The sequence below is a fragment of the Panulirus ornatus genome, chromosome 73 (genome assembly GCF_036320965.1).
Source record: "Panulirus ornatus isolate Po-2019 chromosome 73, ASM3632096v1, whole genome shotgun sequence".
Lineage (NCBI taxonomy): Eukaryota > Metazoa > Arthropoda > Malacostraca > Decapoda > Palinuridae > Panulirus > Panulirus ornatus.
The window spans coordinates 3,819,502-3,845,815 of NC_092296.1; the positions used below are offsets into that span (position 1 = coordinate 3,819,502).

Consider the following 26,314-nt stretch of genomic DNA (forward strand, 5'->3'; position numbering starts at 1 on the left):
ATCAATAGGTATGAGAGAGCAGCAGTAGGAAGGTGTTATCGAAGCCTCCAGCCACCTTCCCTGGTCTCGTCTTCGTCAGGAGGTTGAAGGGCGTGGGGCGAGGCGGGGTGTGGGTCATGTGAGGATAAGGGGGTTGGGTGTTGTCATGAGTGAGGGAGGAGAGGCGGGGTGGTACTGTGGGCAAGATGAACCTCATCCCACACCTGGTTTTCGTCAAGGATCAACGCGTCCACCTGGCTGTGTGACCTTAACCCCTCTACCCCCACCCACCCCCCCTCGTGACCTTGACCTTGGTTAAGCCTGAGGTGGGGAGCATGGTTGAAGGGGGGGGGGAGTCACGCTTTTGGCCCGTACCGCCACTATCTGGGTCAAGGGGGGATGGTGGAAGGTGAGTAAAGAGTCTCTCTCTCTCTCTCTCTCTCTCTCTCTCTCTCTCTCTCTCTCTCTCTCTCTCTCTCTCTCTAAGCCGAATCTTGTCTTTGGCTCCTTAACCTTCGTGATCGAGTGTGTGTGTGTGTGTGTGTGTGTGTGTTGTGTGTGTTGTGTGTATTGTGTGTGTGTGTATGTGTGTGTGTGTGTGTTGTGTGTGTGTGTATGTGTGTGTGTTGTGTGTGTTGTGTGTGTGTGTGTGTGTGTGTATGTGTGTATGTGTGTGTGTGTGTGTGTGTGTGTGTGTGTGTGTGTGTGTGTTATCGTGGGACAAACACAGGTGGAGGTGGTTATATTTGGTCAGGAATATACGAAGATAAATTCCACCTTCCACTCACACTGTGACTGATATGTCACTCAACTTGGGGACGCTGAAGTAAAGAAATTCAGTTATTTAAAAGCATGTAATTAATTAATTAGAAGGGTGATCAGCACAGGGGAGGGGGGGGGGGACACTTGAGAGGTCTCTCTCCCTCCCCCGTTTTCTTTTTTTAGTATGTTTTGATTCGTTAGGTTTGTGTGTGTGTGTGTGTGTGTGTGTGTGTGAGAACACGACGCGCTTTATGCCCCGTGTGTGACGCCGCTTTCTGTCGCGTTCCGTGAAAAAATAAGAAAAAAAACGTGTATTGGTGCGGTGGGGGGGGGGGGGGTACTTCCACACGGCCGGGACCACCCGTAAGTACGCTGGGGGGGGGGGGGGGGGTGCAGCCGGCGCCCTCTACGGTGAGAGAGAGAAGTATATTATACTCCGGGGGTGAAGTGGGCCGGTGGTCGATTCACCTCCCGTATATAGAGTACGATCCTACTGGCCTGGCCTGGCTGGCGGACATTGGTCGAGGGGGAGGAGGCTGGGTGGTGATAGTACAGGAGGAGAGGATTGACACAAGACCAGGGGAGGGGGTGGTTGTGTGTGCGTAACCAGGTACCAGGGGAGGGGGTGGTTGTGTGTGCGTAACCAGGTACCAGGGGAGGGGGTGGTTGTGTGTGCGTAACCAGGTACCAGAGAGGTTTATGTAATGACGAGGCCTAGCCTTGTACAGCGGCCGCGGGCGGTAGTGTAGTGGAGAGTTGGGGGGGGGGGGGGGGGTGCAATTAGATGGGTTTTAATGGGGTGGGGGGTTATTGTGTACAGGCGGAGGGGGAGCAAATGGCTGGGTGGGGAGAGGGTGTTGAGGGAGGATGCTGCTACGGGGGACGATCCTGGGGAGAAAGACGACTCACCCTCACCTCACCCTCACCTCACCCTTCCTCCTCCTACAACCTCACCCCCCCCACCCGGACACTCTCCACCCCCCCCCCCCCACACACACACAATTCCCTTCTCCCTCCCTCCCTCCCTCCCTCCCTCCACACACGAGCCGATGGTGGAGATACGGAAGCATTCTGAGGACACTTGACGGTTGAGGGAGCCTCCTCCACCACCATCGCCACCTCCGCCGCCAACACCTCCTCCTCCTCCTCCCCCGCCACCTCCACCGCCGCTGGTGGCGTGCCGCCCCCCGCCCGTCCGTCACTTGCCGACCCCCCGTGGCTCCTCCTGCTGGTGCAGGAGTGGAGCGGGGTCGCGGGGGCGTGCACATACGGCAGAAAAGGTCAAGTGACACGACTCCCCCGCCACACACACACACACACACACACACACACACACACACACACACACCAGTACTGTGGTACATAAAGGTCATTACTACACATGGAAGTACTGAAGAGACGCACTTCAAGTCTTTAAAACCCGTCTTGCGCCTATCCTCTCTCTCTCTCTCTCTCTCTCTCTCTCTCTCTCTCTCTCCCATCCCTTTTCATCCCCCGGGACCTATTCACGCAACACGTCGCTCCCCCTCTTACCCCCCGCGGCGCGCGTCTTTAAAAAGCGATAATTGGATTACCTGGTCATTTATCTATTATTTTTTATATCACCTTCGGATGTGAGGTTCAACGTCATAGTCTATTGCCAACCACAGCTTAAACAAGCTTGATCGAAGTCATGCTGAGGGTGGTGGCGTCTTGTGGTAAGTGGTTGTCTGCTGTTAAGCTTTGGGTCAGGTGGATATGAAAACCTGCGGGTCACATAAGATAGACTTCACAGCTGGATGGACAGTGTGCGTCATTAAGTTCATTTAAAGCTTTCTGTAAAGCTTGAAGTGCTTGTCGGACATGTGTGGCACTTTAAAGCTTAGCTGGCTTGCTGTGGTTGGGGAGGGTGGCGCTGTGTGGTGTGCTTCAAGCTGATTGTCAAGCGTGAAGCTGTAGCTAAAAATTGCGGGTATCGAACTGTGTATAAAACCAGGAAATGATGCTAACCATTATACGTTTTCCTTTATATCTTCGATGTATATCAACTGACTGTTATATTTCTCTCTTGTGTCTGCCCTGATGATATGATTATTACGCGAAAGTGCACTTGGGAACTTATCGTGTTTTATTTTCGTCTCGTGGACTAGACAAAGAAAATGGAAAGTGGAACCTTCACGTAGTGAGTTTACGAAACACATGTCACGTGCGTGCGAGAGGGGCTTGGTCGTGGCGCCAGACCGCACGAACGGAGGAGGGTGGTGGTGGGTGACGTGCGTGCGTGCGTGCGTGCATACGTGCGTAGAGCTGGAAGCATCGGCCGGACAGACGGACGGACGCGCCTGTGGACACCATGGGGGGGGGGGGGGGTATTGACGCTGGCCAGCCAGCCGATGTCGGCGATTCGAACCGGGGTGTCCATTCTCTCTCTCTCTCTGCTTTCGCTCTGTCTGTGTGGTGAATGTGGTGTGCGCGCGCGCGCGCGTGGGGGGGTGTAGGGGAAGGGGAGCTGGGGTGGATGATGCTGGTTGGGTGTTATCCTCCCCACAGTGGGGAGATGGGGAGGGGGTATATCCATGAGGATAATCCCCCCTCCCCCAGGGGCTGGCCTGGGGGCATGATACCCCAGTGTCACGGGTGGGTTCACGCTATACGACCCACCTCCCCAAGGCCTCTACTCCCCCACTGCGAGGATTATACACCCCACTACGGAAATAACGCCCCACCGATAAAGCAAGACACATACTCCCCAGTCACCTAGTTGCGCTCCTCCCCTCCCCGCCCTTCCTCCTCCCCCGTCCATTACCCTACCTATATACATCACTGAACCTGCCGTTGGATAACTCCCCACCACCACCACTACATAAGCTCCCCCTCACCACCCTACAATAATCAGTTATATGTCATTGGCTAAATATTGGAGTCAGAATTTATTTGATTTTTTTTTTTTCATTGCTCCGAAAAAAAAATTATCATTGGAATTACTTTTCGAAATAAATTTACCCTTGTCATTTCCAATTTTTTCCCTCTCCCTTCAATTTTATATCGGGCGGCATGTCCTGCCATCTCATGTTTTTCGTCTGCAATTTTACCAGCAAATAAATTTTGCTTATCTCATACTCTGATTTTTTATTTTAAATTTATATAATTTTCTACCGGTCAGTGATCTTTAATTCGTACCATTTAATATATCTTATTCTCTTGTACGTGATTTCTGGTTTTGTTTACGTGTAAGTGGCTCAAGTATGTAGATTCTCGGTGGTTAATATGTCTTTCATAACAGTCGAGCCATCATCACCTTATCTAAACTCAAGTGCTGTACCTCATTATATATATATATATATATATATATATATATATATATATATATATATATATATATATATATATATATATATATATTGCCACAGAATTCTGAAAGATCCTCGCACCGCCATATTTCCGATCACCATAGTCTCCCGTGCAACAACTCTACCTTACGACGTTTTCTATTTTCATTTTTTTCCCCGTTTTCTCATATCGGTTTCCTTCCTCCCGCCGCCACAATTAGATGAATTCTTACGGTATATGTATATATATATATATATATATATATATATATATATATATATATATATATATCGTGAGAGGTAGTATAGCATTGTCTTAGTGCGAGATGTCTCGATCGATGTCTTTGGAAATTGTGGTGTTTCGTGTGTTCGTCTCTGATTCGTGTGAATGAGTTTGACATTTAGGGTTTCAATTAGGAAGGTGCGAGACCAGAAACTTCCTTGTTCGATACAGGTAGTGGATAGTGGATTTCAGGTGGTTAGAGGTCAAATGTCACACGCTTACTTCCTGTTAACAGGAGAATCGGTCGTTCTCAAAGTTTAAAAAGTCAGTTGAGGGTTTTCCGCTAACCCCGAAAATAACCTGGTGCCATTTGGCCATGGGCGGGGTCCTGGGCTTAGCAAGGTCAAGACCAAGGTCATCGGGTGTGTGGTTGGGGCCCAAGGTCAGGGTCAGGGTCAAGGCCAAGGATTGGGGTCAGGATCAAGGTTAGTGAAGTTCGTAGAAGTTGCGCACGCGCAGATTATAATTTTCCCTTGTCTCAGTCCACAAGAAACAAGCAAACTGTACAACGAAACGAATCTTTCTTTTCTTTGTTAATTGTTGAATATATATATATATATATATATATATATATATATATATATATATATATATATATATATATATATATACACTTATGAGTCCAAGGGGGGGGATGAAACACGATAAGTTCCCAAGTGCACTTTCGTGTAATAATCACATCATCAGGGGAGATACAAGAAAGAAATATAACAGTCAGTTGATATACAACCGAAAGAGACGTCAATATATATGTATATATATATATATATATATATATATATATATATATATATATATATATATATATATATATATATATATAACTTACAGAATGGGGAACTGTTGTTAAATGAATTGGGATAATAGTAACGTTAACCAATCAACGAATATCACACAGAAAGCTAAGAATTAGTCCATATTTATTGTTTTGTATCATTTATCTGGGAGTGGAGTAAATAATTTGGTTAGTCTCCCAGACACCCTGGGTGAAATGAGCAGCGGGGAGCTTATAGCCCCGCCCGCCCGCCCGCCCCTTACCTGGCTCTGTTGTGGGTGTGCTTTGACGCGAGCGGAGGGGAGCATGACTGGGGAGATAGTGAAGGGGGCGGGGCGGGTTCTCTCTCTCTCTCTCTCTCTCTCTCTCTCTCTCTCTCTCTCTCTCTCTCTCTCTGTAATAATGATAACAGTAAATTGGTTACGTTTACTGAGACGATATGAATACATGTATATGACTACTATTGACAAAGATCTGCTCATGTGTCAACAGAGGAAGGAACAGAGAAGGGGGCCATATGAGGATATTTCCTCAAAGGCCCAGTCCTCTGTTCTTAACGCTACCTCGCTAATGCGGGAAATGGCGAATAGTATGAATATATATATATATATATATATATATATATATATATATATATATATATATATATATATATATAATATTGCTTGTTTTATTATTCATAAGAAGAATTATGATATCCAAAATAGGATTTGTACAATGAATTCGTAATAAGTATATCCATAAATTTTTATGTATTATATATATATATATATATATATATATATATCTCCCCACCACCCACCCGACCATCTCCCGCCTCAGGTGGTGGAGGTGTGGGGTGTGTGTGGGTGATGTGGTGTTGTTTATGTGTCGCACGTGCGGGTGGTAATCCCGGTAAAGGACTATAACCTGGGCGTCTTTATGGGCACAGGCAGGCAGGCACCCCCCCCCCCCCCCCCCACCCGTCCCCTGCTGGGTAAAGGGGTCGGGTCAGGCCAACTGCAGGGTGGCCAGAGAGAGAGAGAGAGAGAGAGAGAGAGAGAGAGAGAGAGAGAGAGAGAGAGAGAGAGAGAGAGAGATTCTCTCTTGAAGTGGGGAGAATAATTGAGGGAAAGGGGGTGATTACTGGGGAGAGGGAGGAGGAGGGTGGGGGAGGAAGGAAGGATAAGGGGAGAGGGAGGAGGAGGTTAGTGTGTTAAGTATACATCCAATACAAGACGCGGATTTCGGTGTAGGCGTGTATTAACGAGGCGTCACGCATGCAGACGTCACACACAGACACACACACACACACACACACACACACACACACACACACACACACACACACACATAGCTCAAGCTTAGCTGGGCTCCGACAGCTTAGCTTCAGCTTAACTACCATTGACACACTTAACGAGGCTGGACTTTTATAACTCCAGTCTATGTCTGTTAACTTTAACTATACCATCTATATGTATGTATCTATTATCTTGAACTATACTATCTATCTGTGTCTGTTATCTTTAACTGTACTATCTATCTGTATGTATCTATTATCTTTAACTATACTATCTATGTCTGTGTCTATTATCTTTAACTGTAGAGTATCTGTCCGCGTGTGTCTCTTATATTCAAATTTAGAGCATCTATTTGTCTCTGTCTATTACCTTTAATTGAAGAGTATCTATCTGTCTGTCTGTGTCTATTATCTTTAACTTGAGTATCTGTCTGTCTGTGTCCATTTATCTTTAGATCTATCTGTCTGTGCCTATTATCTTCACGTTATCTATCGGATCTGTGTCCATCATCGCTATTTTTACCCGCGCCGCTGTATGGGGGGGGAAGGAAACAACACCCCCCTCCCCACCTCGCGTAGTCTCCCCCCCGCCCCGTCTGGTCGTGTGTGTGTGTGTGTGTGTGTGTGTGTGTGTGTGTGTACGACGGTGATCCCCAGGGAGGTCATGTGGTAGGTTGGGTCAGACGGACAGGAATAGCAACACCATTTTTTTTTTTTCTGTCTCTTTCTCTAATCCTCCCTCCACCCCCCCCCCCCCACTCACCCCCAGTGGAAATGAGATGGTAAGTTAAGGTGGAGGAAGGCTGGAGGGGAGGGGAGGGGGGAAAGCGGGGGGAGGGGGGCAAAAAAGTTTGAGATGTGTGTGTGTGGGGTGATGAGGTGGTGTGTGTGTGGGGGGGTGATGAGGTGCTGTGTGTGTGTGTGTGTGTGTGTGTATGTGTGTGTGTGTGTGTGAGGGAGATAGTCAGAGGCGGGTGGATCCAGGCCTGGCCTGAGGACATTGCATGAGATTGTGTGGGAGATGTCACACCACTCTCACTCCCCTCTCTCTCTCCTCCCCTCTCCCCTCTCTCTCCTCCCCTCTCCCCTCTCTCTCCTCCCCTCTCCCCTCTCTCTCCCCCCTGGAAAAAGACGTATGGTAACTACCAGCCACCCCAGTAATTGACGGGGGGGTGTTGATGAAGGGGGCGTGAGTGTGGAGTAGTGAGTTGAAGTGGCTTTGTGTAAATGGTGTGTGTGTGTGTGTGTGTGTCTGTGTAAATCAGGACTTCTCCCTCTAGCCAATGGCGTGCTTTATGCCTTGTCACTGAATGAAGGTAGTGAGCGGTGATTGGTGAGCCGGAGGTGTGGGTGGGGCCTGGAGGTGTTGATGAAGACGTGATCGTTCATTGGACGATGGGGAGGAGGAGCAGGTGGGCGGGACTAGTGGTGACGTTACCGAAGAAGTGATGCGTGATTGGATGAGAAGGTGATTGGATGAGGGGTGTGGAGGTGGGCGGGGATAGTGGTGAGTAATGCAGAGTGAATAAGCGTTGATTGGATGAGGAGTAAGAGTAGGCGGGATTACATGGATGCAAAAGATGATCATGGTTGGATCGAGAGGATGGAGGTGGGCGGGGCTATTAGTGGAGATGTAGAGGGATTAAAGAGATTGGATGAGGAGGAATAAGTGGGCGGGTCTACTAGTGGCGATGTAGTGGGATTAAAGTGATTGGGTGAGGAGGAATAAGTGGGCGGGGCTAGTGGTTAGGGATACAGGGGAAAATGATGTTGGAGGAGGTGGGCGTGGCAAGTAATAACGATGTTGGAGGAAGTGGGCGTGGTGGCCAGTGATGGTGATGTTGGAGGTGGTGGGCGTGGCCAGTGGTGGTGGTAATGTTAGAGGTGGGCGTGGCGAGTGTTGGAGGAGGTGGGCGTGGCCAGAGATGGTGATGCGTAAAGCAGGAAGAGCGTGACGCGTGGCTGGCCCTGGGGAGGGGGGGGGGTGCCTGCTGCCCGGTGCAGCTGTGCTATTGATTGGTCCAGTGTCACCCCCCCTCCCCCCCCCCCCCCCCCCCCCCCCCCAGCACCGCTGCTCCTCCTCCTGCTGGTGTGGAAGCGGCCACAGCTGCTGGAGGAGGAGGAGGTGGTCCTCCTGCTGCTGCTGCTGGTGGTGCCAGCTGTGGTGGTGTATGGTCTCCTGTGGTGAACATTACCCACCCACTACTGCCCACACACACACCTCTCCTCACTACTACCACTACTACTACTACTACCACTACTATTACTACCACTACTACTACTACTACCACTACTACTACTACTGCCACCCATACGACACCCACCCATCACCAGTCCCCCATTTCCCCTACTTCCTCCCCCAGTATCAACTTTTTGTGCCAAACTTGGTCATCTCCCCCCACCACACACACCACTAACCCGTTGCAACACACATACCCACCCACCCCTCTGACCCTTGACCCTTTACGGCACGAGGTCACGACCTCCCCTCTCTAGACATTGGCGGTGTGACCTTTGACCTAACCCCCACTAAGAGGGAGTCCTATGGCCATTATTCTCCCCCCCCCCCCTGTAATTTTCTAATGCATTATGGGAGGGTCACGTGCGTGGCCCGGGCCATGTCCAAGCATGCATGGCCCGGGCCACTCTGGAGGTGGGCGGGATTCGAAGCCGTGTGCTGTTCATGCTGAGTTTCAGCCATGATAATGTTGTCTGCGCCTCTCTGTCACTTTCATTAGTGTGTCCCCCCCTCCTCCACCCATCACCTTCCCCCTGGAGCTCCTTCACCTTCCCTTTGTCTGTGTCACCTTCAACCGTGTGTGTCACCTTCCTCCCGAGCCAGTGCCAACACCCCTTTATGTGTGTCACCTTCCCATAAGGCTGGGCATGTGTGTGTGTGTGTGTGTGTGTGTGTGTGGTGTGTGTGTGTGTGTGTGTGTGTCGGCCACATAAAGCTGTATATCCGGGAAGGCAACGGCTGTGTTCCCCCGCTACCACCACACACCACCTGATACTACCACCACTACCACCACACATTCTACCACTCCTCCCTCCTCATGCAGTAGACCTTCCCCTACCCCCCACCCCCACCACGAGTGCATGACTTGCCTCCATTGTACTTCCTCTCCTCCCCTTCTTCTTCCTCCTCCTCCTCCTCCTCCTCCTCCTCCTCCCCTTCTTCCTCCTCCTCCTCCTCCTCCTCTGACCGTATATGGCCGCCTCCCCCTCCTCCCCTGGTCTATCTCCAGCCATGAGCGGTGAGGGGAGAGCGCGCGCGCCTCTCATGCCCACGTCACGGTACTCCGTGCTCTCTCTCTCTCTCTCTCTCTCTCTCTCTCTCTCTCTCTCTCTCTCTCTCTCTCCAGTGCAGGCAGGAGCGGGGCCCGGTCGGGTTGCCGCCCGCCCGCCCGCCCGCACGCGCCACCCACCCACCCCCTACTGACGTCAGCGCGGCGGATACTCCCTTCTCTCTCTCTCTCTCTCTCTCTCTCTCTCTCTCTCTCTCTCTCTCTCTCTCCCCCGCCCACGTCACGGGCCTCACCATTGTCTTATCCGGCACAGGATCTTGTGTGTGTGTGTGTGTGTGTGTGTGTGTGTGTGTGTGTGTGTGTGTGTGTAAAGCCATCTTTCACCTTCGACAGCCTCCAACCCTAGCGAAGGGCAACAGCTTTTTAGCCTCTCTCATACTTCAGGAAAAAAAATGATTTAATGACACATCTACTGTATTATTTAATCGCCATCGCCATTTTGAAATTGAGGATTTATTCTTTTAGCTGCATTCTTCTACATCCTCGTTTTCTGATAGTCTCCCGTTTTCTCTCACGTCCGTCTCCATATCTTCGTTTTTTTTTTCCCTCACCGTTTTCTACAGTAGTAAGACGTGGGTGTCAGGGGTACGTGTTAACATGTCGCGTCCTCCTCCTTTGTTACGCCTCTCCCGTCCATATTTCCCCTCCTCCTCCCTCCCTCCCGTCCGTACGTACGTGCGCCACTTTCTGCCACACTGTGTGGTAGAGGAGGGTGTTGTGGACACGGAGGAGGAGGAGGGTCCAGGAAATCAATGGCACTACTCCAGGAAGGAAGGAGAGGAGAGGAGAGGCGTGCTGAGCGAGGGTAGTATAGCGGGCGACTGTCTTCAGCAGCAACACCCGCTCGAAAGAGCGTAAATCAGAGATGATGAAATTTACGCATTTCTCTCGTTTTTGATTCGTTCTAGAAGCGTTTGTTTATCGCTAAACCTTGATAGAAATATATATGTATAATTTAGCTTCCTAAATTGATTTTTTTTATGTATGTTATACTGTGTTTTGAAATGATATCGAATATATGTGTGTTTGTGTGTATCATTGGACATTATGTTGTATTATTGGGCGGGTCACCTGTGGAATGAGATTTTGAGGGAGGGAAGTTGAGGGGAGAGGCGGCAGCAGGCAGGCTCCCTCCCCCGACTGTTTAAAGTGAGGGAGGGTGTGTGTGTGTGTGTGTGTGTGTGTGTGGAGGGTGGGGTGGGGGGGTATTAGTAGAACCACCAGCCAACCCCCCCCCCTTCCCTAGCCAGACTACCTCACTCCTACCCCCCCCCCCCCCACCCGTAGCCGACAACGGGTGTTACGTAACGGAACGCAAGAGAGACTGGAGGGAGGGAGGGAGGGTTGGCTGGGGTGTAGAGCAGCGCACGGGATTTTCCATTCATGGCGGGATTTATGCCTTGCGTGCCACGCTTGGTGGGGAGGGCGTCTCTCTCTCTCTCTCTCTCTCTCTCTCTCTCTCTCTCTCTCTCTCTCTCTCTCTCTCTCTCTCTCTGTGCTTGCCCAAGTTCGTCTCCCCGTGTGAACGCGGGGAGATTAGTAGACTTACGCTGCAGTGGATTGGATGGGTGGGAGGAGGAGGAGTTGGGTGCCTCCCCCACCTCCCTCCCTCACCATAGACTCTCCTCTGTGATGTCTTCATGCCCCTTTCCGTTACCCGCCCACAAGGTGAGCGTGGGGTGGATGATAAACCCGGCCTCCCCTTTGTTTTAACGCTGCTTCCAAGCCTCCGGGCGATTAGAAGCGCCCAGGGCGCGACCTGTTGGCGTGGGGTGGCATGCCAATCGGACCCCGATTCTCACAGGATGAGGTCAAAGGTCAGGCCCTCGTGACACCGTCCTGCACGAGAAGAATCGACGCACGCACCGTTTTTTTTTTTTTTTTTGCTGCCGAGGGTTGAGTACTTTCTTCCCCGTTGATATACGGAGATGATAAACTTTCTGTCGCCCCTCATGGACATTTAAACTGGAGGGGGGGGGGGTAAATATATGTGGAACGGACGCCGGGAAAAAAGTCATATTTATTTAGTTCATTTCCTCCATGGAAAGTTCATGAGGAAGGAGGGAATGATTTTATACAGGATCAGTGTGTACCCTCACGGACCGTGCTGAGTGGGAAGGGGCGTGTGGGTGTAGGAGAAAGGGGGCGTGTTGTGCGCCCTAGGAGAGAGAGAGAGAGAGAGAGAGAGAGAGAGAGAGAGAGAGAGAGAGAGAGTTGTGCCGTACAAGTTAGGGAAAGGCTGGGAGCCTCGTTGTGTTGTTCGAGGTTCCCGGTCACCTACTGGTCGATATGCCAGGCTCTGCCCCAGCCTGTAGCCCCCCCCCCCCACACACACACACACACCCTCACTCACACACCCTCACTCACACACACACACACAGTGTACTGCCCTGCTGACACGGGAACTACTTCCTGTGGTCTGTTGTTGTTTACTGTTGTACTCTCTGTTGTTGTGTGTCCTGTTGTGGTATACTGCAGTACTCTCTGTTGGAGTGTGTCCTGTTGTATACTGCAAGACTCTGGTGTAGTGTATCCTGTTGTATACTACAATACTCTCTGTTGTAGTGAGTGCTGCAGTACTCTGTTATAGTGTATCATGTTGTTGCAGGACTTCCTGCAGTAATGCAGTCTGTTGCAACACATGTGTCGAGGTTTGTGGTGTTTGCGACATAGACATCGTAAATAGGAACTTTGGTGACACAGCTTAATAACTCTGGGGTCCCCGCCCCTCTCCTCCTAGATCGTGGTGTACTTCTGTGTCACCATTGTTGACGGGGGAACCGGGTCACAAGTCCGGTATTGAATATATATATATATATATATATATATATATATATATATATAGTTGATTGCCGTTACCCGCCTTAGCAAGGTAGCGCCAGGAACAGACGAAGAAAGGCTACCTCCGGTCACATATACTCCCTTGCTGCCATGTTGTGTTACACACCGAATATATATATATATATATATATATATATATATATATATATATATATATATATATACATATATATATACTGCACATAACGATGAGAGAAATGTGTACAGTAGAGGAGTATTTTATATATTTTAATGAGAATGGTATGAGGGTTGTCACTGACCCAAGTACGGTCAACTCCGTAGAAAACGAAGAGGCTGGATTATTTTATTAGAAATATTAATCCCAGAATCATCGAATGGTTCAAATGAATAAAGTATATACTTTGGTTTTATTGGTAGGTTTTGATTTTAGTAAAAGAAATCATGGACTTGTTCTCCCTGGAATGGAAATGTAACAATGAAATTATGGGCCAAGGTTATCGAGAAGAAAAAAGTACATTATGAATTTGTATCATGTCCATTTTCGTAATGTAAGTATTGTGTTCTTAAGTAGATAAGACAAATCGTGATAATCTTTATTTTTAGATGAATGTAGCCAGAGATATATCACTGATGATTCCTGTAAATATATTAGAATTCTTCTCTGAAGAAATATACCGCACTGTTTCTCAGGTTTACTGTATAGTGCACTGTGTGTCTCAGGTTTACCGTGGCATTAGATTGCTTCTCGTGTTTTGTGAATGGGAGACAAGATGGCATTATCACGGCCAGTATGTGTCGCTTAGTTTAGTATTCTCAGAATGTGGTGACATTTATCGACCCGTCTTGCGCGGTTTATTATTATTATTTATTTACACCCTGGAGATGCTGAGTGTGTCTAGACATCATGCTTTTGGTAGTTTATCGGCGGCGACATTTTTGTTTCCTTTGTCTTTCACCATTCAGTTGATGGTCCCTTGGACGATCCTTGGTAGGGGGGAAAAAAAAAGAAGAAATGGTTCAGTTTAGAACTATTTCTCAAAGTCGTAAGCCAGTCGAGTAACTAAGTGTTGGCAAGACAAAGATGTCATTTAAGACGTTTCTCTTGCGCTCAGTGTCGGCGGCTGTTTCAAGGTATATATTCTGTATCTTTGGTTGGTGTTTTAACTCCCCATGTGTGTGTGTGTGTGTCTGTGTCTGTGTATTGGTTAAAGGTGTCCGCGGGAACAAAGGAGCTATAAAATGCATTGTTCACTGGCCAATATCTGCCGTGAGGGACCTGTCCGATAGATTCATCATAGCTGCAAAGCATTGATTTGTTATCCTCCTCCTTGATTCACAAAGTACTTTTTCTTTCTCTCTTTCTCTCTCATTTGCAGTAGTTTGTTTATGAATATTCGAAATGTGTACTGGTTAAATGAGTATTACCGCTGCCACGCTTTTCACGTACTAGATGAACTAAGTGACATGGTGAAGCGGTTTCTGAGCATATGAAAGTGGGACTTTTGACGAGGAACATGGGAATACCGCCACTCACGCGATCAGAAAATTGAGGGACATTTGGTCGGGTATTTATGATAATCCTTGGGTGGTTGATGATGTCTGGGGACACCAGATGCAGTTGGCATATTCGGTGAGCACCACGCGCAATTCCTGCCTGACATAATCTAGTCAGATGGTCTGGGAAAAGTACATTAGGAGGGATATATATATATATATATATATATATATATATATATATATATATATATATATATATATATATAAACGGAAGGAACTAGGAAAACGCAGTTCACAGGATTCATAGAAGAGTATGAAAAAAAAGGAAATTAAATTTTCACTGTTTCTGCCCCAAGTCTTTCGGTTCATATCCGTAAGTTACATTAGGTTTTGATGGTGGCCGCCTGTTCATATTCATGTTCTTACGAACAAGGTTTTGTTAGGTCACGTTTCTATGGTGACCACCGTACAGAAGGCCATGTAAGGAAAGTTTCTTCATCGAAATTCCCAATATTAAACGCCGTACGTAGAAAGGTTTCTTTCAGCATTATCAATAGCAGTGCCATACCATATCTGGCACTGAGATACACTGGGTCATTGTAGCTTAGACTACTTTCTCCTTTTGTAATAGTTACTTGACACAGTCATCTTACAGACCGACTTTCTTAGTGCTACTGCGGATCGTTAATAGCTAGATCTCCATGTTTGGGAGTTTCTCTGTATGCTGCAGCACTTTGCCTCTAGAAAGGATGTAGGTTTATGTGCATTGTGTTTGACTGTTGCAGATTTTGGCTGATACCCATTGGCAGTCTGTAGCCATGAAATACAACAGCACTGATACATGTGTCTCACCGCAGGGAATGTAATTACCAGTATACAATTATCAGTTTGGTACAGGGAAGTACATTCTTATAGGGTCTCTGCAGGTACACTCATGGACTGAGGTCAACAGAAATTTACTGAGGGTTATATTTGATAAATCTGTCTGGAGAAAAGTTATTGATATTTAGGTTATTAATATTGTGTAATAGAATTATAAGTTGCATCTCTCTCTCTCTCTCTCATATTATATATTTGTTTGCTTTGATGTTCTTAACATGTTATATTAATCATGCTTTTAAATCTTCTTTGGGAGTAGTTCTAGTATTGTTATAAATTATTATCTATAAACTGAATGGAGGGGTTAAGCTTGTATAGTTGAAGAATTCTGGATTTTTTCTTTATTATTGTCTTGTAGATTCTTTAACTTCCCCATGAAAGCTAGAGATAAAATGTTCTGTTTTGAATTATTAATCGTAAGGCTTTAAAGGGAATGATTTTAAATGTAAATATATAATGCCTTAGGTATTGGCACCAGATCCTTGGTGTCTTACCTTAATATTTCTGTTCATATAACATTTTATTTTTCCTGGCTTGTGCAGATGTCGGTAAGGTTTTTAACACATAATATCCGCCTGCTTCTCATTCATCTTATTGTAAAGCACCTCATCAATACAGATAGTTGTAATGAGAAAGTAAATTATTTATTATGAAACAAAAGGCAATAGGCTTATCAAAAGACCCTTTGTCATTTTATATAAATCTAATCATTATATGTTACTGTTTGTAATGCACAAGAGTCTGCATCTTTCCTTGTACAAATTAAGCCATAATCTGAGAATTTTACTTGCTTTGTAAGTTGGTTTCAAATATTTGGATGGTTCTGCAATGATTCATCCAAATGAGGGAAATTAATCTGTAATCTTTTCTGATGTGGTTGCTTTATATAAACTAAACATACTTTGTTTAGGGCTTTTTTCCACTTGCTTACTTCTTACAACTGTTTTTCTTTGGGTGTGAAATTAATGAGCAATTTGATCACACCCAATCATGTTGGCGAATTTTCCCCACATAAGTTCTTTTGAGTATAGTAATACCCATACCTTGTATTATCTATCTTACATTTCTTGTATCCATATTGATTACTTATTGTAACCCTTAATGTAGCTTTGTCTTTTAACATGTTGGACTTTTTACCATCAAAATGTATAGACACAGTACAGTAATTCATTACCGACCATAATGTAGAAAATAGGTATAGTAGTGAAATAGGAACCTTTCCAGTGTGTTCAGTAAATATAGAAAGCTCCCAGTTATAGTTTAGGACTTTGCTCAGTGGTGTTTGTCCTTTACTGGTGTGGACATACTGTCTAGTCATGCTAGTTGAATTGCGTAGGAAAATTGTAACTTTGAGTATGCAGTGTGACTTTTTTTTTTTTTTTCTTTTTTTTTTTTTTTTTTGTACATTCCAGACTGAAGCTTCTGATAGTTGTACTATATTGTGGAAAAATTTTGGAAACACGAAGATTATCATTGTGATCATTAGCTCATGTTCAGATAGGGACTCAAAACTGAAACTTGCATTCACAAACATTCATATATTTTTCCTAAAGTTTAGTCTCTGATTATGCCATTACAAAATCATCCAGAGCTGGAGCCAAATTATACATCAGTACTGGCAGAATAATGAAAATCCATGATCCTGCAGACCAGACTGTGGTAGGCTTTCAGGATTTTACATATTATAGAACTGTACGTTGGCCACAGAATATAGTCTGAGCATATTGTAATCTAAACAGTGTTTTGTGTGCTTAATGCAAATTTATATGTTGTTTGTAGCTTATGTAACTACATACGAATGTTAATTACTGTGAAAAAATGCACCATACCATATCATACTGTACTAATTTTTATTATACCATGGTATTTACTATTCCAATGATATATGAATCATTACCATTGCAGCTATAGTCAAGACATATGTCATGAAATTATAAGTGGGTTTTCTGGCATACCCAATACTATTACAGATTCAAGGAGTTTATGGATTTTAGAATGTGGATTTTCAATATTCTTCTGTATAAACATCACTGCATAAATTCCATTTTTGAGTACTGATCACTGGCTTGTAGGTACTGTAATGTTAGATTTTGATCATGCTTAATGAAGGCCCAAATTTAACTGCTCTTAGCTTAGAAGTGGGCACCAAATAGTGCACCAGAGACAAAATTTATTTGAAAGATTTGAAAGAAGATTAGAATTAGATATCTAAATCCGCATAACCCTGGAACCTCTATGATATGATAATATGCTTGGCTTTATTGAAAACTTTAAAGAAGAGCGTATGATGCCTCACAGTCATTGTGACTGTATTCATTGATGAAGATTATGAATAGTTATTCAAAGTAATTAACTGATCCCTTCTTGATATATGCAAAAATATATATTTTAAATGAAATGCTCTTGTAGAACTTCCACTAATGTGAAACATTCTATGAGAAGTTTACACAGGACTACCTTATTATGAATGAACTTCACAAATGTGCAGTAATGTTTCTTTTCTTGTTCCAGATGGAAGGCATCCATCTTTAACTGTTTTTTTAATTTCTGCTTGATTCATGTGACTGACAATTTTACATATCCTTCTTTTAGTTGTATTAGACCTGGGAAGATACTGTAGGTATTTTGTAGATGATGATTGAGATTATGGCTTTTATTAAAATGCTATATGGATTTCCATTCTAGTAGCCATTATTTTTTAGTTTTCATCCATGTAAAGTCATGCTGTCACTTCTTTGCACTTTGATACTTTTAACAATGAATAGCATGTATATACCTTAAGCATATGAAAATGTATGACAGTGCATTCCATCTTTATGACATTGGTGCTGCACAGAAATTTGAACATATTTCTTCATATGATGGCATTCATTCTCTTAAGCATATCTAATTATATGTACCAGATCAGATATAGACCTTATATCTGCCCAGAGCAATTAGAAGTACAGTATAATTGGAGACTGTTGATACCATTATTAATGAAGCCAAAATAATGAATACTAATTAATTTCAATTGAAATTTTTTGAGCTGCACATTTATTTCCTGGGATAGTTTAACTAAAGCCTTGCACATAATGTGGAAATTTAATAAGATTTTTAATAGTTTGTATTTTGATGTATTTATTTTTCATCTTTGAGCTGAGAACCTTTTTTTTTTTTAGTTTATTTGGAACACTCGGTTTAATAGACCTTGGATGTGTTCATGTAGATAGTATTTTGTAGTTTGAGAGTTTTGTGTTATACTCTCAATTATATTCAGGAAGTGACACCATTGGACCATGGTCCTCTTCTTGTCATCCCCAGACATCCCAAAGAATGAAATGTTTTTCAATGATTATGCAGTCTGTGAAAATGTAGCATTTGAAAAAAAGCAAGACGAATTGACTGATGCCCACAGCTGAATCAGTTGTGATTCTCTTTTTACCAGAAAAAATAAGATATATTTGCAGTTCCTAGTTATTTTAGATTACGTGAATGCCTTTCATAAACATTATTTTAGAAAAACTGCATCATATTCATCTGTGAAGTTGCCTAACATGGAGTTTGTTTAGTGCTTGAAACGTATCTTTCTTGGAATATTGGATTCTGATGATTATGCATAAGTAGTGAATTCTAGAATGCATTATCCTTTGAAAATGTCATTATTCTTAGACATTACTACAGTATTACTGAGCACTTGCAACATAAGGTTAAAAAGTTATGCCATTATAAGTATAGGGCTTGTATATACTTCTAGTACTCCATTATTTTGATCATTATGTAGTATCAGTATTTTCAGTTACACCGATGAATTTTGTGAATAAGGAATGCACCGGATTTTTTTTCTGTTTTAGATTGCTTGTTACTAGTTTAACAGCTTTTTCCATTTTATAGATTTGGCAGGGGTGTATATTGATGGTTTGTCAATTTGATTTTCTCCAAGTATGACATTGATGCACCTATATGACCAATATATGATGGTCACTTACACCTTAATAACTCTGACCACTGTAAAGTAACATATATGCCTGTTAACACACCGTGTCAATGTATATAAGTGTGCATTTCGTTGAATAAAAGTAATTATTTGAATCCCCCTTTATGGCTGGGGATGTATGCATTAAGGTTGTATGTCTAGGCTTATTGATGAGTGTTTGTACATCTGTTGAGCATTTGTTAGGTTTTTACATTTAAGTTTTCATTTATTCTATTGTGAAGAGCATATTTGCCTGTGTCATATGGACACATTTTGTGTAACATCACTTTGTGCTCTAAATTTCATAACATTGAAATATGATTAATCTCTTTGCCTGTCTCCTCTGCTTCTTCTTTTCAACCCCAACACAGGAACAAGACAACATGGCTACGGTGAGTTTGGAAGACAGTTAAACATGCTAACACCTGGGGATACATCTCAGTCGCATCTTGGAAATTCCCTTGTGTCATGCTTGCTATAGTAACGGACTCCAGTTAAATCTAGTGGAACCAATATACCAAGAAATAATGGTGAATTTTCTAATGCTCAAAATGATTATAGTCATTACTTTATCCAGCTTATACATTGTTTTCATTTCTACATAAATGGTACCACATTATGAAGATTTTGATGGTAAAGACTACTTTAAATGGAGTCAGTTGTGTATTGAATGAAGTTTTATTGTAGCATGTGTACTTACTTGTAAGTACAGAAAGGTGACCAAATCCATGTAAGACTGAGAGGTTCGTTGTATTTCATATTTGTGGTTCAAGTTTAGGTACATTTCAGTATAGCCAGTTGAAGCCTGCTAGACATTTTAGGTTATATATTCACTAAATGGTCAGATTCATCCACTGTTGCATAACAGATTTTGATGCTGCTGTGCCTCTTAGAACTTCTTAATGTAATTCTAATCCTCAATATCTCTTAATGCTTGGATTGTACATCCCTTGGATTACGAAAACAGATTTTCATTTTCTTAGTGATCGTTTCCATTACTTTGGTGAAAGGAATGAACATATATCATATTTCACACAAACAAAAGATTTGTTTAAACTTAGTTATAGGTATGTAACCAAGATTTATGTGCAAAAGGTCATAGTTTTGAAAAGAAAAAATTAGCATGAACATGAAAATGAATTCATTATTTCATGATGTGAATATTATTCTTTTCAATTCCAAAGCAGTCGTAACATAGAAAAGATTAAGCTGTATTGATGTGCTGTTTAATCAAAATGATTGCTTTAGATAGTATGTCACCTCTGTAGATTTCAAGTAATAGGTTATAGTTGTTGATAGAACTTTTTCCTTTAAATTTAGGCTAAAGTAATAGTTAGTAATAAGTTTTCATATCTGAAACTATATTCAGCCTTTTGATCCAGACAAAGCATTATGGTTTTTTTTCATGCTGTTGAATACCTGGATAAATTCACGAAAGTTTTCTTAGTGGCACTGCTGGATTTTAGTGAAAATGTTCTCTGGGTCTGATAGATATATGTTAGTACCATAATGTAAGACAACTAGACACTAGAACTAGTACTGTTTAGAAAGAGGAGAAATTTCTTTTCTGTTTGTTGTCGATGTGAAAGGTCCTCTGTATTGTAGGTTATCACCCTTTGTGTAAGTAAAACCTGCTCAAACTGGGCTATTATTTTCAAGACACACACTTGCACATACACAGAAAACCATATCTTTTCATGTAACCATTCATGGAAGACTACGATTAAATTCTTTTAATCAGCAATAAAAACTTGTAATCCATATTGTAGAGTCCCTGTCCTTTTATTTTATAGTTTGGTTAAGAATGATAGTTATGCCTTTTTTATGTCATGCTCCATAAAGTTTTGAAGCTACCAACATAAATGCATGTTTCTTAGTGTAAGTTATAGATAGACAGATTATAAAGTATATTTTTTCCACTTGTACATACATATAATTGTTTATGTTTGTGTATATGCTTGCTTTGTATGTATGTAGTGTGTTTGCTTGTGTGTGCTTGTAAATGATTGTCTATTTTTGTATTTACTTGTATGGTGTGGGAGGGAGTTCCACACTCATGAAGCCCAGTATTTTGAACTTTACATGCTGTCATACAGCATTTTAAACAGTATCAGCATTCTCAGTTTCATCTCTTAACATATTTGATTCATTAACTACTCTAATATTATAAGAGTACTTCTTTACATAATATATTTAATGAACTCTGGTTATTATATCTTTGCATCTCTTGAAGAACTGTTTACTGTTGATATCATAGCATGGTTTAAAAACTTGAAGGTCTTGATTAATTTTCCCTGTAAAGGATTAGATGTGCATGTGTATGTATGCTTTGTTGTTACCTGTTTGTAAGGTATGGGGAGGGAGTTGAATCCTTGGAGGCTTCTCTCCAACATTTTCTGCTGTCATCCAGTACAACTTTTCTAATTCATGTACACTTTCAGCACTCACAATTCACTCAGCTCATTTTAGTCATCCACTACCCTTATACCATAAAAGTACTTCTTTACATCTTTTCTAACAAGTTTCATGTTGAGCTTCACATTATTGTAACTTTGCGCCTTTTTACAGAACTGTCCTCTTTTGATGTCTCCCCTTTCTTTTCTCTTTTCCATGATAGACAAATTTGTTACAGTGCCATCATTTTTTGTCTACTCTAGATCATCTCTTTAAGTATTTTTATTTCTTTAAAGTTTGGACACACACACACACACACACACACAGGAATCTTTTTGTGTAAAAGACTTGGGAGTATACATTCTCCCTCACCTGTCGTCAAAGTCCCTCCTTAAGAGAAAGGTTAAGGAGACTAACAGTCTGCAAGCAAATATTAGAACAGCATTCAAGTTCATGGTTTATAGAATGTTGAGGAATCTGCTCGCACTACACATAAAACCATTAATATTACTGTACATTGAAATTTTTTACACTCTCTTTGTCTTGCTTCATATTTTCCAGAAATATTACCAGTTTGTATATAATACAATGTTATGGTACTTTTAATTTACAAGTATTTATTTTTTAAGTACAAAAGACACCAAACAAATACCATTATGGATATTTGTGTGACTCTCTCACCAGAAAGACCAAACAGCTGGTACTCTCTACTGTAATTTGGTGAACCATTTGCTGAAAGCACCGCACGGCTTTTAATTGCTAATTGGTACATGTTTCACATTTCCATTGTTTACTGGCAGTAACTGGTTAATATTTTTCATGTCTGAAGCTAAAGGTTGCTCCTAGCCCTTCCCATCATGCAAAGATTTCTATTTAGCGAAATTGTTATCCATGTATGGGTCGACCTCTAATTTTTGCCTCAAAATTTAGTCTTAAAAACTCAAACTGTACTCTAGTATACATACATAGTAGATCAACTGGAGGATATGATATGAATTTAAGCAAGAATTTTGTTAAAATAAGGATGTGAAGTACTTTTACTATAAGAGTGACATGAATGGAATAAGATAACAGGATTTGGTTAATGTAGACAGCATTCATATATTTAAGAAGTTGTATGATGGGAAAGAATGTTCTAGAGATGAGGGCCCCATGAGTGTAAAACTCCCCCTCTCATATATTGCAAATGACAGTTACACACACACGCACACACACGGAGTCCCTATTAATTGATGAACAGCTGAGGATGAGCAGCTGAGTATTCCCTGAGTTGTTTGTATGGGACTTGAACCTGGTCCCATGAGACTGGAGTGGGTGGCAACATTAATCTTTGCACTAGGGAGGCTTGCATTTTTGTGACCAATGCCTATGTGTGTGTCTACATTTATGCACATGAGGATGGACCTCTATACTCATGGTGTCCCACTTCTCAGGGTGTTTACATTATGCCTCTCTGCATGTGTGTGAGCAAGAGTATATGTGTTTATTTTTGTACATTTGATTTGTATTTATTTACTGATTATGCACATTTTGATTCATATCTATGTACCACTTCTTCTTTTATGCATCCTCATGACCACTTCTTTTATTCTGGATGAAATGAAACCTTAAAAGGTGATGTTGCTTAAATTTCTTTAATTTTTTCAATTGAGTCACTAATTCCTTTGAAATATCAGGCTTCAGTAATGTTTCATGCTCTAGATTAAGATATACATTATTGCTTATGCCTTTCTAATGTGCATGAACTAGGAGAAATAAATATGCAACTTATGCTTGTTGATTAAGGTTATATGATGGTTAAATTTAGATAAATATTAAATATAAATACAATATTCACATAAGTTGTTGACATGATTCATAATAACATCTGCTTTTTTTTCCATAAACCACACTGCTACATATATAGATAACTTTACACAAATTTTTTTTTGAGAACATCACAAATTTTGAAAAGATTGAAATATTTTCTTATGATTTATGAATTATAACTTGATTATTGGACAAGTTTGCAGTTTTTCCTTAGGGATCCAGATCATCTGAGCAGAGAGCATGTAGATGATGAACAACTTTTCCCTGAAGCAGTCAGTTACATGTTGGAAGTTGAACTTAGCATACATCACAGTGGTAAAAACAAGGTTTATGAATCTTATTGATGTGAGGATAAAAATGTACCAAACAGTATGGAAATAACTGACAATTGATATTTCAGGAGACGATGGGTGATGGGGCAGGTGAACCCAGGTCAGATCTGCAGGAACTGCAGTTCAAGTCCAACCAGGTGACTGATGAAACCTTGGAATCTACACGGCGAATGCTTGCACTATGTGAGGAGGTAAGCATCCTCATTGAGGTTTCTATTGTCTCTGACCTGTAAATCAGCAAACTTTGTTATAGATTTGTTTTGTATTTGAATCATTGCTGTCAAAGCTGTTTCTTGCATTATGTTTCTTTTCATGCACTCGTATTTGTAGAAAATCAGAAGTTTTCTGTATGTAATGTAGTTCCTTGATTATGTAAATGAAAATTATTGGCATAATCCTTTTGATTTAAAAGTTTTTTGAAAACTAAATATATGAGTCGGTTACTATTTGTAAATGACAGGTTTGTAGGGCCTGGTTTAGGATTGGAGGCTCTGCTTTCATTGCATTTTGCATGACAGTGAGAGAGTGAATTTGAGTGAATGAGGCTGTTCTTTGTCTGTTCCTGGCATGACCTTGCCAGCATTGGAAAAAGAGATTAGTATCTGTGTTGGTAAAAATGGATATGTTTGAAGGTGTAGTAGTCCCATAGATGCGAGTCATGGACTATAGATAAGGATATGCAGAGGAGGGTGGATGTATTATAAATGAAACGTTTAAGGACAATATGTGATATGAGATGATTTGAACAAAGAAGTAATAAAAGGGTATGATAGAGGGGTGGTGACATATATGTGTGGTTAAAAGAGCTGTAAAGGGTGTGCTGAAATGGTGTGGGCATATGCAGAGAATGACTGAGGAAAGGCTGACTGAGAGGATATATATGTCAGAAGTGGAGGTAACAAGGAGAAAGGGAGACTAAATTGGAGATAGAAGGATGGAATGAAAAATTTTGTGTGATTGGGGCTTGAACATGCAGTAGGATGAAAAATGTGCTTGGGATAGAGTGAATTGGAAGAATGTGGTATTCAGGGGTCGACTTGTTGTCAGTGGATTGAACCAGGGCACGTGAAGCTTTCAGGGTAAACCATGAAAAGGTCTGTAGGGTGTAGCTGTGGTTTCGGTGCATTACACGACAGCTAGGGAATGGTTTTAAGTGGATGTGACCTTTCTTTGTTTGCTCCTGGCACTTTCTCACTAATGCGGGAAATGACGATCAAGTATGAAAAACATATGTATTATTATGTAACCCAGACCTATTTTAAGGGTGTCTTGTAGCTTCAAGGCTACACCCAACTCAGGAGCAGAGAAATGGTGGACTTCTTTTGAGCAAGAAAGTTCTTGACAAGACTGTACTTCTTTCCGTCAGTAGATGATGATAGACTTCCTGAAGGTGGAAGGAAGTAACACCTATATATATAGGATTTTTTATTTTTTCTTAGCTCAGGACCCCTTATACCGTGTCTGTAAAAAATCATGTCTGCTTCCCCATACATTTTTCAAAGGCTGTTTCACACTTGCATGTGATTACTTTATCTCTCCTTTGGCCTTGAGTACCATTTGCAGATGTCTAGGCATGGAATTGCCAAGGTTTTTGAAGTATTGTTGGTCCATGTTTTGGTTTCATTCAGTCCTGATTTCCTGAATTGCGGCCAGGCACTGATAAGGTGTTGCAGGAAGCATCTGCTTGATCATATATTCTGAGCACCCAGAATGCTTTGGAATCTCACGTGCAACCTCATTTTCTTACCTCAAGATGAGAAGTCAAGCTTTCTCCTCATTAGAAAGGTAAAAGCTAACCATCTTGAAGCACAGGTGAAAGAAAATCAGTGCCCATAAGCAAAATTACAAAAATTGGATGGCATCCTGGAAGAGTAATGAAAGAACAGTGTTCCCTCCAGATAGCTTAAGGAACACTGAAGTGGGTTGCTGGTGCTCACACCATGAGAAACTCGAGTCTTAGCAACTAGATGTGATGATATCACTCAGATAGCATTATATGCTTGTAACCACAAAAACCTTAGCCATGTCTTACCTTTGATAATATATGGAGGGTGGACGAGGCCTTTTGCAGATACTGTAGCTTCAAGGCTGCATTTAGAAGCAGGGACCCGAAGGGCTCCTTTAAAGTGAGAAGCTTCTTGGTGAGATTGTATCATTTTTCTTCAACTGACGATGATACAGCTGTGCCAAAGGCAGTTCTTCACTCATGGTGTAAAAGATAATCATAATTGTTGATTTTGTATAGTTTCTTTTTTCTTTTTAGATTCTTAATATAGGTTTTCATATCATCTACAATACACTTCAAGTGGCTTCAGACAAAAGAAAATGTAGTTATATAAGAATGAGCTTAGAATTGCAGGTAGCAAGTAATTTCTAGAGATAATTCTGAATTCATTAAGATGCTATAGATATATGGCAGTGGTATTTCACTGGAAAGTTATTATTATAATATGATTGATTAATGAAGCAAAAGGAAGCTTTGCATTTGTTTTTGAATTTGCATATTTGAAAAGATTTGAAGAACAGTAGTATACTAATCACAAACCATCACGTAGAGGATCTCTTGGTTTATCACTTTTCCCAATCTTGTAATGTTTGAGATGTTTTCATTGAAAGTTTGTCCTCTTACATAAAAAGGTTTATGTAATGAATAAAAAAAGTAACTTTACATGAAAAGGTTTATGTAATGAATAAAAAAAGCAACTTTAATGTAATTTATATAGTACATTTATCTTTTAAGTGGTATTTAATCAGTAATAGTTTGAACTTAGATTTTGAAGACCAGGTAAAATATATAGGGCAATAATTTTAAGTTACTTGAATGCTCATAAAATCAAAGTGCGATAATATGTTTATTATTTTTCAGAGATTTTAAAGTGCAGCAGTCTATCATATTCAAAAGCTGTATTCTCAATGTACACAGTGAACCATACAAATCAAAATATTGATTGT

The 26,314-nt window shown here is 42.0% G+C and overlaps 1 protein-coding gene across 4 annotated transcripts in view; it reads left to right on the top strand.

Annotated features, from left to right (window-relative positions):
• LOC139748237 (synaptosomal-associated protein 25-like) overlaps positions 1–26,314 on the top strand; it is an 84,980-nt gene that overhangs the window by 39,949 nt on the left and 18,717 nt on the right. For 2 of the 4 annotated variants that reach the window (XM_071661105.1, XM_071661106.1), the window contains exons 2-3: positions 19,199–19,219; positions 23,431–23,553. In XM_071661105.1, the coding sequence (XP_071517206.1) occupies positions 19,211–19,219; positions 23,431–23,553 (132 nt within the window). In that variant the 5' untranslated portion in view covers positions 19,199–19,210. The remainder of the gene's footprint in view (positions 1–19,198; positions 19,220–23,430; positions 23,554–26,314) is intronic. The other 2 variants (XM_071661107.1, XM_071661108.1) reach the window with 1 other exon arrangement.